The 16,022-nt window shown below is 63.4% G+C and overlaps 9 protein-coding genes across 9 annotated transcripts; 7 read left to right on the top strand and 2 right to left on the bottom strand.

The window, feature by feature from the left end:
- Window positions 1–247: 247 nt before the first annotated feature.
- AMSG_00642 (translation elongation factor G) lies at window positions 248–2,514 on the top strand (the record flags this gene model as incomplete). The annotated part of the gene is made up of 1 exon (XM_013906921.1): window positions 248–2,514. The coding sequence occupies one exon, from the start codon at window positions 248–250 to the stop codon at window positions 2,483–2,485; it is 2,238 nt and encodes a 745-aa protein (XP_013762375.1). The 3' UTR covers window positions 2,486–2,514.
- AMSG_00641 (pre-mRNA-splicing factor SYF2) lies at window positions 2,415–3,429 on the bottom strand. The gene has a single exon (XM_013906920.1). The coding sequence runs from the start codon at window positions 3,413–3,415 to the stop codon at window positions 2,510–2,512; it is 906 nt and encodes a 301-aa protein (XP_013762374.1). The 5' UTR covers window positions 3,416–3,429; the 3' UTR covers window positions 2,415–2,509.
- An 886-nt stretch (window positions 3,430–4,315) lies between these two features.
- On the top strand, window positions 4,316–5,507 carry AMSG_00640 (proteasome subunit alpha type-7). Its single transcript, XM_013906919.1, has 2 exons — window positions 4,316–4,430; window positions 4,835–5,507. The coding sequence occupies exons 1-2, from the start codon at window positions 4,332–4,334 to the stop codon at window positions 5,459–5,461; spliced, it is 726 nt and encodes a 241-aa protein (XP_013762373.1). The 5' UTR covers window positions 4,316–4,331; the 3' UTR covers window positions 5,462–5,507.
- Window positions 5,508–5,680: 173 nt separating this feature from the next.
- Window positions 5,681–8,327, top strand: AMSG_00639 (MIF4G and MA3 domain-containing protein). Its single transcript, XM_013906918.1, has one exon. It carries the CDS (start codon window positions 5,686–5,688, stop codon window positions 8,287–8,289), a length of 2,604 nt encoding a protein of 867 aa, XP_013762372.1. The 5' UTR covers window positions 5,681–5,685; the 3' UTR covers window positions 8,290–8,327.
- Window positions 8,328–8,430: 103 nt separating this feature from the next.
- On the top strand, window positions 8,431–9,765 carry AMSG_00638 (uncharacterized protein; the record flags this gene model as incomplete). The annotated part of the gene is made up of 2 exons (XM_013906917.1): window positions 8,431–8,507; window positions 8,760–9,765. 2 exons carry the CDS (start codon window positions 8,431–8,433, stop codon window positions 9,724–9,726), a joined length of 1,044 nt encoding a protein of 347 aa, XP_013762371.1. The 3' UTR covers window positions 9,727–9,765.
- AMSG_00637 (BTB/POZ domain-containing protein) lies at window positions 9,459–10,885 on the bottom strand. Its single transcript, XM_013906916.1, has one exon. It carries the CDS (start codon window positions 10,842–10,844, stop codon window positions 9,768–9,770), a length of 1,077 nt encoding a protein of 358 aa, XP_013762370.1. The 5' UTR covers window positions 10,845–10,885; the 3' UTR covers window positions 9,459–9,767.
- A 320-nt stretch (window positions 10,886–11,205) lies between these two features.
- AMSG_00636 (tripeptidyl-peptidase 1) lies at window positions 11,206–13,042 on the top strand. Its single transcript, XM_013906915.1, has 2 exons — window positions 11,206–11,479; window positions 11,556–13,042. Exons 1-2 carry the CDS (start codon window positions 11,232–11,234, stop codon window positions 12,994–12,996), a joined length of 1,689 nt encoding a protein of 562 aa, XP_013762369.1. The 5' UTR covers window positions 11,206–11,231; the 3' UTR covers window positions 12,997–13,042.
- Window positions 13,043–13,460: 418 nt separating this feature from the next.
- On the top strand, window positions 13,461–14,829 carry AMSG_00635 (Bi-functional microsomal desaturase). Its single transcript, XM_013906914.1, has one exon. The coding sequence runs from the start codon at window positions 13,553–13,555 to the stop codon at window positions 14,768–14,770; it is 1,218 nt and encodes a 405-aa protein (XP_013762368.1). The 5' UTR covers window positions 13,461–13,552; the 3' UTR covers window positions 14,771–14,829.
- Window positions 14,830–14,980: 151 nt separating this feature from the next.
- Window positions 14,981–15,936, top strand: AMSG_00634 (SUMO-conjugating enzyme UBC9; the record flags this gene model as incomplete). The annotated part of the gene is made up of 2 exons (XM_013906913.1): window positions 14,981–15,049; window positions 15,523–15,936. 2 exons carry the CDS (start codon window positions 14,981–14,983, stop codon window positions 15,934–15,936), a joined length of 483 nt encoding a protein of 160 aa, XP_013762367.1.
- Window positions 15,937–16,022: the final 86 nt, after the last annotated feature.

Genomic DNA, 16,022 nt, shown 5'->3' with positions numbered 1-16,022 from the left:
CCTACCCCCTTTGCCATGCTGCGGATGCCCGCTCGGGCTGCCCGCCTTCTCTCGGTCTCACTGGTGGCCCGTCGGTGGGCCTCGTCGGGTGGCAGTCTGGATGATGCTGCGTATGTGTGGAGGAGCGACTCTCTCTCTCCCTCTGTCTCTCTCTGCCTCTGTCTCTGCATTCCCCTCCCCCTCCCCCCCTGATCACATCACAGACTCACTCAAACAACCTGGATGCGGCGATGGGGACAGGGCACGCATGCGCAACGTCGGCATCTTTGCCCATGTCGACCATGGCAAGACTACGGTGGTCGAGCGCATGCTGCTCTACACCAATCTGGTCCGTCGGCCGGGCGAGGTCCACGACGGCAACGCTACCATGGACTACTTGCCGCAGGAAATGGCGCGCGGCATCACCATTAACGCCGCAGCCATCACGCTTCCGTGGCGTGAACATGAGATCAACGTCATCGACACGCCCGGTCACGTCGACTTTACCGCCGAGGTCGAGCGATCGGCCCGTGTGCTTGATGGCGCCGTCCTGGTTGTCGACGCTGTGTCCGGCGTGCAGGCACAGACACTGCGGGTGTGGGCACAGTGCGAAAAGTACGGTATCCCCACTGTGGTCTTTGTCAACAAGATGGATCGCGAGGGCGCCGACTTTGGCGCCGCTGTGGCCTCGCTCCGCGAGCGGCTCGGCTCGGACGCTTCTTTCGTGCCTGTCCACGCTCCGGTCGTCTCAGGCGACATGCATCGCGAGTTTCGTGCCGTCCGCGACCTGGTCTCCATGAAGGAGCTGACCTTTGGTGGTGAGTGGGGCGAGGAGGTGACTCCGGGCTGCGCCCGCGAATCTGCGGACATGGCCGCCGCCCGCCTCGGTCTGGTCGATGAGCTTGTCGGACTCGACGACGCGTTTCTTGATGCCCTCCTTGAGGCTGACATTGACTATGAGGCTGCGCCGTGCGCCGTAGAGCCCGATCTTGTGCGCGACGCGCTTGCGCGCGCCACCCGATCCCGGCGAGCAGTCCCCGTCCTCCTCGGCTCGGCGTTCAAGAACAAGGGCGTCCAACCACTGCTTGACGCCATCGTCGACTACATGCCGTCGCCGGTCGATGTCGGCCCGGTCTCGGCTGTCCGTGTCTCGCGCCGTGGCGGGGGCGTCACGTCTGTGCGCAAGCACAAGCACAAGCACAAGCCTGTGGCCAAGTCCGGGGCGTCTGATCCTGACGGTGGCGGCGTCCAATCCGTGTCCCGCACCCCACAGGCGAGCGAGCCGCTGACGGCCCTCGCCTTTAAGGTTGCGCACATTCCGCAGCGCGGCGCTGTTGTCTACTTTCGGGTCTACTCGGGCGTCCTCCGCTCGGCGTCGACGCTGTTCAACTCGACGCAGGGTGTCAAGGAGCGGGTCTCCAAGCTGTACAAGGTCTATGCTGACGACATGGAGGAAGTGAAGGAGATCGGGCCCGGCGCGCTGGGCGCTGCGCTCGGGCTCCGCGACGCCGCCACCGGCGACACTGTGGTGGCCGGTAACGACAAGCACCCGGTCGTCCTCGCTGGCGTTTCCATGCCGCCGCCGGTCTTCTTCTGCGCTGTCGAGCCCGAGTCGCTCGCGGTCCAGCCTGAGCTGGAGAAGGCACTCGCCCAGGTGACCCGCGAAGACCCGTCGCTCTCAGTCTCGATCGACGAAGAGACCGGCGAGACCATTCTCTCGGGCATGGGCGAGCTCCATCTCGAGTACATCGCGACGCGGCTCCGTGACGAGCTCGGCGTCTCATGCACCATCTCGGAGCCGCGCGTAGCATACAAGGAGCATCTCTCGGTTGATGCACACATGGCGTACACCTTTTCGACCGGTCCGCTCTCGGCCGGCTCGCTCGCTGCTCCTGGGCCAGCCCACCAGCTCAACATCGAGCTCGCGGTCTCGGCTGTCGGCCCTGCACTTGCGCCCGATGCTGATGCTGTCGAGACGTGGACAGTGGCTGACGGCGCGCTTGACGGCCTCAACCGCGAGCAGCGCGAGGCTGTCGAGACTGGCCTCGAGCTCGCGCTTCAGCGTGGCATCGTCGCCTCGCTCCCGCTCACCGGCAACGCCGTCGAGCTGGTCGGCATCGAGGCCGCCGACGGCGACTTTTCCGCCGTCCCGGCGGGCGTGATTGCCGTTGGCATTTCCAAGGCTATGATGGCTCTCCTCGCCGCCCATGCCGACGCCGTCAGCGTCATGGAGCCGCTGATGGAGATGGAGGTCGATGTTGGCGAGGACTACGTCGGCCAGGTCATTGCCGACCTCAACTCGCCGCTCCGGCGCGGCCAGGTAAGCGGCATGCAGCCGCTGCCCGGCGGCCAGCAACGGATCTGGGCCACCGTCCCACTTGCCTCGCTCGCCGGCTACTCGACCGCCATCCGCTCACTGACCCAAGGCAACGGCACCTTTTCGCTTGCCTTTAAGGAGTACGGCCCGGTCCCGCCGTCGCTCGTAGCACAGGTCCTTGCGCCGTAGAGTTTGATAAAACTTGTTCTGCTCTCACAGCGCTGTCCCGCGCTCAATGTTGCGCTTGATCTCTTCGGTGTACTTGCCGTACGCAGCCTCGAGATCCTTGTTGAGCTTGCGGTTCTTGGCGTTGACGTAGTCGACGTCCTCGTCGGGATTAATGGCACGGCGCTTGCGCTTGCGATTCTTGGCAGCGCGCTGAGCCTGCTTGGCGAGGTCGGCGCGCATGGCTGCAACCCGTGCCGGGTCTGCATACGACGACATGCCGGCGGGATCGGCAGCAGCGGCGGCGGCCGACGCCGGACCGTGCCTGCTGCGGTAGTCGTCGAGCGAGAGCGAGTTGGCCGCGCCACGCTTAGCATAGTGGCGGTAGACCTGGTTGCCCGCAAGATCGGCGTCTTCGGCGAGCGACGCCCGCTTGTCGTTGGCCGCCAGCGCCTTGACTGCCGATGACTTGCTCCGTCGCCACGCCGCCGCATCGACCGAATCGTTCAACAGCTTGGCCTGCATCGCTCGAACCTTTTCCGACGTCGACGACGCCTTGGCCGCCGCCCGCGCCTCGTCTTTGGCCGCCTTGGCCGCCTCCAGCGCAGACCGGGTCGCGGTTGTCACCGCGCTCTCGCCAGCCTGCTCGGCGGCGACAACAGCCAGGTTGGCTTCGCGCGATGCGTTCGTTTGCAGCCGCAGCTCAAAGAGCCTCTGCTGTGCGTGCGTCATGTCTGTCGGCGGCTGGATGGCAGCAGCACCCGATCCTTCTTCCGATCCAGATGCCGAGCCCGGCTTGGCCCCAGCCTTGCCATCTCCCACACCAGCACTCGCTGTTCCTGCCGTCGTCGTCGAAGTTGTTGCCCCGCCCGACCCACTTGCCGCACCTCCAAACACAAAGGCCTTACCCCGGGCCGCCGACACGGCACTAGCCCTGCTTGACGGTGTGCTCATGTAGATATATGGAACACGTCCGGGGGGGATGGTGAGAGTGAGGTGAGTGGTCTGCTTGTGAGGGTGGGGGGGGGGGGGGGAGGCTTGGAAGGCGGTACTGACACGCCAATGATCAAGCGACACTGTCGCTTGATCATTGGCGGACAACGACAAGGCGACTTGGCTACCTGGCTAGAGAGTTCTGATCAACCACACGACTTGACCGTCATCGAGATGTAGTGTAGCGGTTCGGTCGATGATACGGCGACTTGCGCGCAGCTGAGTTGAAGAGAGACTCTGGAATCGGATCGACCATACAGCTTTTGAGGTTAATCAGAGATGGTCCAGCCACAGCGACAGGGATGGGACGACTCGGACATCAGGGGGCTGGGCTAGACATCGAAGCATCCATGCCTCGGCGCACAGTTGGATGTGTACCTACAGAGATCGACAATCATCAGACTACATTACCTTTTGACCATACAGCTTTTGAGGTTAATCAGAGATGGTCCAGCCACAGCGACAGGGATGGGACGACTCGGACATCAGGGGGCTGGGCTAGACATCGAAGCATCCATGCCTCGGCGCACAGTTGGATGTGTACCTATAGAGATCGACAATCATCCGCGTCTGCATCCATGCCCATCCCCCATCCGCTCCCTCGCTTCCGGCCTCCCCCGGCCAGCCGGCTACCTCGCCCACTCTGTCCCCTTGCCCGAACAGCCGATCAGGCCACAGACAAGGCATTATCCCCAATCTAGGCTCCTACACCCACGTCCAATAACGTATACTGCCATCCGCGTCTGCATCCATGCCCATCCCCCATCCGCACCCTCGCTTCCGGCCTCCCCCGGCCAGCGGTGCCACCCCACCTCCCGCACTCGGGCCACTCTGCCCGAACAGCCGATCAGGCCCACCACCCGACTCCAGACCCACCATGGCCAAGTACGATCGGGCGCTGACGGTGTTCTCACCGGACGGCCACCTGTTTCAGGTCGAGTATGCTGGTGAGGCTGTGCGCCAGGGAACTGCTGCAGTATGTGACCATAAGTGGGGAGGTGGAGAGATAGTGTGTGTGCTTGTGTGTGGGTCTGTGTGTGTGTCGGTCCCACCGTCATGGCTCTGCCGAAGGCGACCCAAAAATTGCCGACAGGTCGACGGCATGGAAGGGTGGACGGAGCGGGGTAGGGTGGACTGAGTGGAACTCTGCTGCAGAGTGTAGGCAGTGTAGCAGGTAGAGGATGATCTTGGCTGGTTGTGGACGGGCTGGTGGTGCGATGCGTGGGGTAGTGCAGGTGCAGGCGCAGGTGGCGCCAGTGGTGCCCCCCGCCCCCACGGCGACCGGCGGTGCCACGGAGCCAGGCCAAGGGCCTGTGGCAGGCGGGAGTGCCATCGAAGGGAGAGGAAGATTCACCGGGCAAGGAGACTGTGGGATTGTAGGTTGGAGTGCGTGGCAAGACTGCGGTGGTGTTGGGCGTGGAGAAGAAGGCGTCGGCTAAGCTGCAGGACATGCGGACGGTGCGCAAGATCGTCAAGCTCGACGACCACATCTGCGTGGCCTTTGCCGGCCTCCGGGCCGATGCACGCGTGCTGATCGACAAGGCCCGGGTCGAGTGCCAGTCGTACCAGCTCAACATGGAGGTTCCGGCTACCGTGCCGTACATCGCCCGCTACGTCGCCGGCGTCCAGCAGCGGTACACTCAGCGTGGTGGCATGCGCCCGTTCGGCATCTCCACCCTCATTGTCGGCTTTGACCTCGTCACCAACGAGCCGCATCTGTACAAGACCGACCCATCGGGCGCGTTCTCAGCATGGAAGGCCGCCGCCACCGGCCGCTCGTCCAAGTCGGTTCGCGAGTACCTCGAGAAGAACTATGACGCCGACGCTGCCGACGAGGACGTCATCAAGCTGGCCGTCAAGGCCCTTCTCGAGATTGTCGATTCGGGCAAGAATATTGATATCTGCGTCATGCGTCCCGGTGGTGCCATCGAGTTCCTTGAGGCCGACGCCATCTCGGCCCTCGTCGACGTCATCGAGGCCGAGGCCGAGGCTGAGGCCGAGGACTAGCTCACGCCAGTCCCCCTTTCCTCCCCTCCCCCCTCCCCCTCCCCCCTACCGCCCCTCTCCATCCACAAACACATACATACCTACTTGCGGGCCAACCATCGCCCACCAGCCTCCCCCACCCCGCCCGGCATGATCCCACCAAGGCGACTCGTTGTCCGCCCACCCCCCGCCCTCTCCCGGCTTTACGGCTGTGCTCCACTCTCCCACCCAACTCCTCAAGGCCCATGGCTGAACCGAGTGGCGCAGCCGGAGCTGCACAGGGTGCTGCCAGTAGCAGTCCAGCCGAATCTGCAGGTATGCTTGCAGGTGGTGGGGTGGAGACAGAGCCGGAGACGAAGGCGACTGCGACAGCGGCAACAACTGCGTCGGTCGCCACAGCCGCGACAACCTCTGCAATGGTAGGAGCAGCAGACAAGAACAACAAAAGCAACGAAGAGGAGAAAGTTCTTCCGCCCCCGAGTCTGGTCGACACGAAGCGGCTTGAAAAGGCGGCCGACGAGGCGGCACAGCGGGCCGAGCACGCCGCTATGTGCCAGCTCGTCCGCGAGACGGTCCAGTCTGCGCTGCGCGGACCATCGCGCGGAGTGGCCGAGGCTGCAACACGGCTGCTGGCCAAGGTTGATGTTGTCAAGTTCCGCGGCGTGGTGGCGGCCGAGGTGCTGGTGCATGCCGGTGTGAGGTCGCAGGGTAGGCGCGGGCATGGGCCCCGAGGCGGGCTGGGCGACGGTGGCGGATCATCGTCGCCGGCTGCATCACTGGGGACGGCGGCCAAGGCTGCAGCGCTTGTGGCCATTCTCAACTCAAAGATTCCTGCCCTGGGCGAGCTGGTCCTCATCCGGGCTGCTGGAGGCTTCAACCATGCGCTCGGGCGCAAGTCGTTCCGGCCTGCAGCAGCCTACGGCGGCATCATTGCGCATCTGTTCCTGCAGGGCGTCGCCGGCGAGCTCCTCCTCCTCGAGGTTCTCACCATGCTTATTGATGCCGAGCGCGATGCTGGGTTTGGAGTCGCCAGCCGACTGCTCTGCGCCGCCGGCGGGCGACTGATGGAGGTGGCCAGCGCGCCGACGGTGGCGTTGCTGGACACACTGCGCGACGCGCTGCAGGAGGGCTCGATCCAGTCGGCACGGACGTGCAAAGAGGTCGAAAAGGTGCTGGGCATCCATCGCAGGGGCTTCCGCTTCACTGGGCCACACTCGGAGCTTGACTTTGTCCACGAGGACGACCAGATCCCGCACATTGAGCTCTCGCTGCTCGACGACGCCGATCCACAGCACGAGCTCGACACCTTTGCTTACGACCCGGCGTACGCCGAGAACAAAGTCCGGTTTGTCGCCTTGCGCCGGGCCATTCTCGGTCACGGCTACACCGAGTCGGGCTCGGGCTCGGGCTCAAGCGGCTCTGGCTCTGGCTCTGGCTCTGGCTCTGGCTCGTACTCGTACTCGGGTGGCAGAGCGCGCCAGACTGAGGAGAAGCCGCAGCTCGGGCTTGGGCGTGGGACCAAGACCCGGACCGAGGACTACACCGAGGACGAGCTGAAGCAGCGCAAAAAGGAGCTGTACATGATCGTGATGTCGTCACTCTCGCACGAGGAGACTGCGCACAAGCTGCTGAAAGCCGGCATCCACGGCGACGAGGAGCTTGTGGCCGGCCTGCTTGTGGAAGCGTGCGCGGAGAGGCGAACGTTCCACCGGTACTACGGCCTGCTTTGCGCGCAGCTCTGTCAAGTCTCGACCGAGCTGCACAATGCGTTCGCCGCGGCGTTCTGCAAGGCGTACGACTCGATCCACGAGCTGGACACTGTCCGGATTCGCAACGTGGCCAAGCTGTTTGCGCACATGCTGCGGACGCGTGCACTCTCGTGGACGGTCCTCCAGCATGTCCGCATCACCGCACTCGACACCAACCCGTCGTCGCGTATCTTTGTCAAGTTCCTCTTCATTGAGCTCTCCGAAACCATGGGCCTTGCCGAGCTCAAGACGCGGCTGGCCGAGCCGGACGTGGCCGAAAGCCTTGTCAACGTCTTTCCGCGCGACGACCTCAAGCACACCCGGTTCGCTGTCAACTTTTTCATCGCTATCGGCCTCGGCAGCCTCACCGACGATGTCCAAGCGTGGCTGGCGACCAAGCCGAAGCCTGTTCCGCGGCCTGATGCCGCCACCGTCGCCCACGTCGCTCGCATGACCGGCGTTGCCACCGGCGCGGGCTCATACTCGCCATACTACTCCGACTATGGCTACTCGTATCCATACTCGGGCTACGGCTATGGCTACTCGTATCCGTACTCGAGCTACGGCTACTCGTACCCGCCGTACTCGGACTACTCGTATCCGCCGTACTCGGACTACTCGTATCCGCCGTACTCGGGCGATGGCTACTCGGACGGCAAGAGCAAGAGCAAGAGCAAGAGCAAGGACAAGCGCAAGGACAAGCGGAAAGGCAAGCGTAAGGGTAAGGGCAAGAGCAAGGCCCAGAGCAAGGGTAAGGGCAAGCGTAAGGAGAAGAGCCGTGACAAGGGCAAGAGCCGTGACAAGGGCAAGGGCAGGGGCAAGGGTAAGGGCAAGGGTAAGGGCAAGGCCAAGGGTAAGGGCAAGGTCAAGAAGAGTCGTGCCGATGAGACTTCATTGTCGCGTAAGCGGCGTCGTAGTCTCTCGTCCGATGCCCAGCAACCAACGACCGAGGCTGCATCCGGGGCCGCGCCCGCTACGGCGTCCGAGGCTGCGCCCGCGGCTACGCCAGCGACTGCATCCTCAGGTGATGCGCCTCGGTCGGATACGGCAGCTGATCCTTCCACCTCTGAGCCTCCGGCCAAGCGATCCCGCCACGCATGAAGATCCTGCAATAGCCTGTATAAACTACCATGGCCATGTCATGGAGCCGGGCGCTTGGCCGGGCGGTACGGCGAGCCGGCGAGCAGGCGAGTGGCGAAGGGTCCGCTGGCTGGCGCCACCGCACTCGCCCCTCGACCCACCATGCGGCGCAGACTGTCCATCGGTGAGCAGTTGAAGCAGGATGAGCCGGACCTTCCATCACTTCAAGACCAGGCACAGTACGTTTAACAAGTTTGTAGACTTTCCATGGCTTGTGGTTGAACGGGCTTGTGTGGGGGGGGGCACGGGAAGGAGGGTGGCAGGGAGGGGGGGGAGGTTGGCGGCTCGATGGCGCCAAAACGAGACGACGGCGAGTGCGACATGGCCTGGGGAAGAGGCCGGACGGAGGGGAAGGAGGGTGGATACGGGTTATGAACTAATGCAAGAGGATGACACGGTCTGGATGGCTTTGCATGTATTCGTGGGAATAGGGTGCTGGGGCGTGTGGACCTCAACAAGCTTGAGTGCTATCCCATGGAAGAGGTGGAGGCGGCTGATCAGGTGGCAGCACGGATCACTCAGGCCAAGGAGCACTTCAACAAGCTCAAGTTCAACTTTATCGAGCTGGAGACCAAGCGCGGGTTCCTGGATGAGGTCAGCAGCGAGCGGGCGATGGAAGTGAGGACGAGTGAGGAGCTGACCAAGCTCAACGGGGAGTTGGCGGAGACCAAGGCGTCAGTCCGCGAGCTGAGGGCCGACATTGTGGCCCAGAAGGACGCGCTGACCGAGATGACCTACACCTACGCAAAGCAGTACAGCGAGACGGCAGCAGCGCTGCCGCAGCTGGAGACAGACATTGCGGCGCTGCTGGAGCGGCTGGAGGAGGCCGAGGAGGCCGCAGCGGTGGCCACCCATCCGGTTGCCGGGCTGGCCGGACCGTACGCTGACATGACGCCCGCCGAGGAGGTCGAGGCGCTGCGCCAGCGGCTGGCGGATGAGCAGATGCGAGCCGAGGAGCTGGAGGGCGCGTCGGCGGCGCTGAAGGACGAAATGGCGCGGCTGGATGCGGTCAAGGCCGAGACCACGGCTGAGATCACCGAACTGCAGGCGTCGGTGCCTGGCGGCAGCGGCATTGGCGCCGACGGCTCGCCTACCACCGAGCTAGCGTCGATGGCGGCGTGGTACGAGAACGCGCTCGAGAAGCTCCAGTTGGTGACCGGCCTGGCACTGCTAGCCATTGGCGAGCACAGCCTCGAGGTGGAGATGGAGATCACGCCGTCGTTCCGGCCGGTTGTCACGCTGTTCTTTGACGAGACCTCACGCAAGCTAGCGAGCCTCTCGGTCTCGCCGGCGGTTGACGGCCTTGTTGTCGATGACATTCTCGAAGCGGGTGCCATGATGAACCATGACGTCCGGTTTGTGCTTCGCGAGCTCAAGGCTCGGCTGCGGACGCTGTGAGCCGCGCCAGATCGCTCTTTGTAAACTGATGTAATGCCAGCTCACTGGCCGTCGGTCGGGATGACTGGCCGGTACTGCTCGTTGTCGGCGACGACAAGAAAGTTGAGTCCGGCTTTGTCCTCGTCACTCAGCGGCATGGCCGCCAGCTGGTCGCTAGTCACCCGAGCTCGGTCAAAGAGCGAGTGGAATGACGACTCGACGTTAGCGGTTTGTGCCACGGTGACCCAATCAAACGAGGCGCCGCGGATGTCGGCGCACGAGAAGGAAGAGCCAGTGAGAGTGGTGGTGGTAAAGTCAATGTCGCGCAGATCGCACCGCTGGAGTCGGCATTCGACCAAGGAGGCGCCGGAGAACGAGGCGCCGCGGAGAATCGCCTTTTGAAAGTTGCATCCACTCACATCGGCTTCATCAAACAGTGCGTGCTGCAGTGAGGCGCTCAGAAAGTAAGCCCGCTTGATCGTGGCACCGGTAAAGTCCACCTCATTGGCGACAGCCTCGGCGAGCGAGGCCTGCTCCAGCTTCGCGGTGCGGAACGAGCAGCCACCGAGCTCGGCGTTGCGAAAGAATGTCGGGGCAAGATGTGCGTCGTCAAAGCAGGCGCTGCGGGCATCGACGCCAGAAAAGTCGACATCGGTCAGATCGAGGCCAGAAAGATCGAGGCCGCGGATGGAGACGCCCTTGTAGGAAGGGGCGCTGCGAAGGATGATGTCCTTGCGGGTGAGATCAGCGCGGGCGGACGGATGCAGAGCAGTCGCGAGTGAGGTGACACCAAAGAACACGGCCTCCTCGTACACGCCCTCTCGCGCGGTGCCGGGATCGATGATGACAGTGCTTGTGCGGAGATAGTTGAGCAGCGGGAGAAAGTAGCGCGGATCGCGGTCGATGAGAATGGCGCCCGACTCGTCACGAGCATGTTCAAATCGTTCCTCAGTGTCCGGTGCAAACATCCTCGCCAGCACCGACTCGCCGTCCATGGTCAGCGTTGTCCGCGACGTGGTGATGATCTGCCCGCCCACGTTGAGGCGGAGCCACGAGTTGGCCAGGGTCTGAGGCAACGAGGCGGCAGCGTCGTCGGCCTCGACTTCGGCTACTGCGACGGTGACGTTTGCGACGGCCATAGGATAGGAAGAGGAGATAGTGTGGGTTGCCCGAACTGGACTGCTTCGAGAGGTGGTGCGAGTATCAGGTGAGAGGGCTCAACAAGTGTGTCGGTCAGAGGAGGAGGGCCCCCCCCCCCCCCCGTCACCCTCCCTCCTTCACCCTCCCCACCTGTGCCGTCATCCCCCTCCGCCAAGGTGATCACGCCCCCCCCCCCCCCCCTCCCCTGCCGTCATCCCCCATCCGCCAAGGAAGGTGATCAGCCCCCCCCCCCCCTCCCCCACCTGCCAGACACGGCGGGAATTTGCCGCTGTCACGGGTCACATGACAGCCACCACGACCTCGTCCCCCCGCAGGCTCACCACTTTATTCTCACTTTACTCCCCTCCTACCTTCCCACCACTACCATGAAGGTACTTGTGTTCATTGCTGGTGTGGCCCTTGCCCTTGCCACTGCGGCCTCTGCCGAGGACAGGACTTGCATTGCCATGTGCTCCCGCACCGACGCCTCCTCCACCTGGTCCTCCATGGCCCAGACGCCCGAGCTGTGGCTCCAAGCTGGCAGCCCCACTCCGGCCGAACGCATCACTGTCATGGTCGGCCTCCGTGCTCCTGATGGTGGCCGTGCCCTTCGCGCCAAGTTCTTCGCTGTGTCGTACGTACCCCCCCCCCCCCCCCCCTTCCCCCAGACCACCTCCCCCCCTACACTCATCATCACGCGAGATGGACAGTGACCCGGCATCGCCCGACTACCGCAACTTCTGGAGCCGGAAGGAGCTGATTGCTGCTGTGGCTGCTGACAAGCTTGATGTGCAGGCTGTTGCTGCCTGGATGGCCGAGGCCGGGGCCGAGCCGCGGCTGACGGCAACGGGCGACTGGCTCGAGACGACCATGACGGTGGCTCAGGCCGAGACTCTGTTTGGCGCCAAGATCGAGGCTTTTACCTGGGCCACGGACGACTCGGACGCGCGCATTCTGCGAACGCTCGAGGCGGTGACGGTGCCGACGACTGTCGCGCCGCTGGTCACTGCCGTCGTCGGCCTGACCTCGTTCCCTGTCACGCTCGGTGCGCGCCGGTCGCGGCGCGAGTCGGGAGTGTCCCTTGGCACGCCCAAGGTCACGCCGCAGCTGCTGTACAAGCACTACAACGTGACCGAGCCTGCGCCCAAGGTGGCAAACCTGACGATGGCGTGCGCCGAGTTTGAGCATCAGTCGTTCTCGCCCCGTGACCTTACCCGGTTCCAGCGCGACTTTAAGCTTGCCGAGCAAAAGGTGTCCAAGGTGGTGGGTCCCAACGACGGGCTCGGCCACACTGAGGCCAACCTCGACATCCAGTACATCATGGCACTCGCGCAGGGCGTCGAGGCTGAGATGTGGCTCCAGTCCGGCCTCTCGTTCAACCTTGTCAAGTGGGCGCAGGACGTGCTCGCATCGAGCGACATCCCGCTGGTGTGGTCGATGTCTTACGGCGAGGCCATCGAGACCATCTCGGTTTCGGAGGCTCAGCAGTACAACGCCGAGCTGCAGAAGTTCGGCTCGCTCGGCGTGACCCAGATTGCGGCCGCCGGCGATACCGGCGTGTACTCGCGCGGCCACCCGACCGGCGGCATCTTCTACCCCACATACCCTGCGTCGCTGCCGGCGGTCACCGCCGTCGGGGCCACCCAGATGACCGACTCGGGTGACGAGAACTCGTGCACTGACTGGTCCGGCGGCGGCTTTGCTCCGTCCAAGTACTTTGCGTCGGCGACCGAGGCTCCGTGGCAGGTCGACGCCATCCACGCCTACTTTGCGTCGGGTGTCGATCTCCCGCCTGTCGCTTACTACGACTCGCACGGCACGGGCTTTCCGGACGTCTCCGCCCTCGGTGTCGACTTTGAGGTCGTCATGGGTCTCATCCGCGAGCCGGTCTCCGGCACCAGCGCTGCTTCTCCGACCTTTGCCGGTATCATCGCTAACGTCAACGCCCACCTCATCAACGCTGGCTCGCGCCCGCTTGGCTTCCTCAACCCGTTCCTCTATGCCCATCCCGAGGCTTTTAACGACATCACCCAGGGCAAGAACGACGACGGCACAAAGTATGGCTTTGAGGCCACCAAGGGTTGGGACCCGGCGTCCGGCCTCGGCACCCCCAACTTTGCCGCCATCCTCACCGCTGCCATGGCTGCGTGAAGCAGTTGTGGTCTTACCCCCTCCCCATGAAGCTCTTGATTTTGTCTCCCTCCGCCCCTGCCCGCTTCCACCTCCCGCTACCCGCATCTCAGCGGTCTTGCGTCTGCCAGAACGCGGTTAGCCACGTTGCCGATGTCCCGTCGCCCACTACGATCTCCACTCGATTAGCATCCAACCAGAGCTCCGAGAGTCCCCCACCGCCCCCTCCCCCTCCTCCCTCCCTCCCCCAACTTCAATTGATCCTACCTCTCCGTGATTCATCGATGTGCAAGTTCATCTGTGCAACAACACCGTGGCAAAAATCATGGTTGCCGAAACTAACCCAGTCACCCACGTCCCTCCTGGCTTCTACGCGCCATTTCGCCCTCTTTTTCAGCACTCTATTTCGTTTCATCCGCAGCGACGTGGCACCTGCGGCAACGTTTGACAGCCATCCACACAAGTCCGAGGAGAGGGAGGGGGGGGGGGGGGGTAAGAGGACGGCACCACTCCTCTGACGGACACACAGTTCGTTAACTCTCTTCCCTCGCACTCCTTGTTGCACTTTAGTTGAGAAATGGCAACGCCTCGTGTGGTGCCGCTGACGCAGAAGCCCGTGCCCGTCCTTCCCAAGGACGGGCTGAAGGTGGGAGACCTCAAGCGGGCCATCCCGCCGCACCTCTTCCAGCGCTCGCTCCTCCGCTCCATGTTCCACCTCTGCGTGGATCTTGTGGAAGGTGGCCTTGCTCTTGCGGTGGCTCTCTTCCTCATTGAAAAGGTGGAGAACCCGCTTGCGTTCTGGGCTCTCTATGCTGCCTACTGGGCCTTCCAGGGCCCCACCTTTACCGGCCTCTGGGTCCTCGCCCATGAGTGTGGCCATGGCGGCTTCTCTGACTACACCATCGTCAACGATACCGTCGGCTACCTCGTCCATACCGCGCTCATGGTTCCTTACGCCGCGTGGCAGGCATCGCACTCGAAGCACCACCACTACACCAACCATCTGACCATGGATGAGCCCTTTGTCCCCTCGCGCCTCCGCGACGACGAGGTGGTTGCCCTCGAGGCGGCCGGCGCACCTGTCAAGGCCGTCGACTCGATCTCCCCGCCTTCGTTCTTCCACACCCTCACCAACGTCCTCATCATGGAGACCATTGGCTGGCCGCTCTACCTCGCGGTCAACGCTTCAGGCCCGGCGGCGGACGGCGTCGTCTCACACTACGACCCGGCCACCCCGCTCGTCAAGCGCCGCCACTCGTGGAAGATCTGGCTCGGCAACGCCGGCCTCCTTGTCTGGACCGCCGCCATCGTTTGGGCCTGCTACGCCTTTGGCACCGCCCTCGTTGTCCGCACCTACGTCATCCCGCTTGCCATCTGCAACATGTTCCTCGTTTCGATCACCTTCCTCCAGCACACCGACCCGGACGTCCCGCACTATGACGCCGAGACCTGGACCTGGCTCCGCGGCGCGGTTGCTACCGTTGACCGCACTCTCGGCCCGTGGCTTGACTACAAGACCCACCACATCACCGACTCGCACGTCGTCCACCACATCTTCTCCTCCATGCCCTTCTACAACGCCCTTGAGGCACCCCGTACGTCAAGGAGGCGCTCGGCAAGTACTACGTTCAGCGCGGCAACTCATTTGGCGACTTCCTCTCCGCCCTCTGGCGCTCGGCCGGCACTTGCGAGGTTGTCCACGGCAAGGGTGTTCTCCACTTTGTCATGGATCAGGATGAGGCCCATCACTTCCACATGCCGCAGGTCTCCGTCTACGACGCCGACGAGTAGTTAAGGTAGTCCCCATCGACCACAACCAAGGCTTGGGAAATTGAACCTTTTCTTTTTCTCCCACCTCTTCCTTCTCCCTCTACCATCGCCGCGCGAGTCAGTGTCTCGTCGTCGTCGCTCCATGGCCCGTCACCGGACCGAGTCGCACTCACTGCCACCGCCACCCACCGCACTCGTACTGATACAGTGGACCAACAGAAGACCTGTAGTGATCATGGCTTCAGGCATTGCACGGGGAAGACTTACGCAAGAGCGCAAGCGCTGGCGGAAGGACCACCCGCATGTACGTGGAGAGGTGCTGGTGGTGGTGGTGGCGGGTGTGGTGGTGGGGGAGGATGGGGGGGGGGGGGGGGAAGGAAGAGAGAGAAAGAGAGAGAGAGAGAGTATATGTGTGCGTGGCTATGTGTATGTATGGCTGTGTGTATGGCTGTGTGTGTGGCTGGCTGTGTGTGGCTGTGTGTGGCTGGCTGGTGCGTCAGCAGGGACACAGGGACCCGAGACGACAGGGACACCGTCAGGAACACCAACAGGGGCATGGGGAAAGGCAGTGGGGTGATGATCATGATCATGATCATGCTCTTACTGACTTAATGATGACGTGGGATGCTGTGCACTTGTTGTTGTGGTATGTGCTGTGCTGTGCTGCCATGCGGTCGATTGGCCTGTGCGCGATGGACGGACGGTGGACGATGGCGTGGCTGTGTGTGCGGCACGATGATGGGGACGGGCGATGGCGGGATCACGGGTGGTCAATAGAGCTTCTTTGCCAAGCCACGCAAGCTGGAGGATGGGACATTGGACATGCTGACGTGGAACTGCGGAATCCCTGGTGCCGAGGGATCGATCTGGGAGGGAGGTGTGTTCAAGCTCACCCTCACCTTTGGCGAAGACTACCCGTCCAAGCCGCCGGTGGCCCGGTTTAACCCGCCGCTTTTCCACCCCAACGTGTACCCTTCGGGCAAGGTCTGCCTCTCCATTCTCGCTGAGGACAAGGGCTGGTCGCCGTCGATCACCATCAAGCAGATCCTCCTCGGCATCCAGACCCTCCTCACCGAGCCCAACATCCAGGATCCGGCCCAGGAAGCTGCTTGGGTCTCCTTCCGCGACGACAAGAAGGAGTACGAGCGTGTTGTCCGCGCCTATGTCGAGCGCCTCCGCGCCACATTGTAGCGGATCCCCACCAGATAAATCAGACCCCCCCCCCCCCCCCCCCTGCCGTCAGCCATCGGTGCGCGTCAGCGTCAGCGTGTCACTCG

This window comes from Thecamonas trahens (assembly GCF_000142905.1).
Source record: "Thecamonas trahens ATCC 50062 unplaced genomic scaffold supercont1.3, whole genome shotgun sequence".
Taxonomy (NCBI): Eukaryota; order Apusomonadida; family Apusomonadidae; genus Thecamonas; species Thecamonas trahens.
The sequence above is the reverse complement of the archived record's forward strand: the minus strand, read 5'-3'. Positions and strand labels throughout refer to the sequence as shown.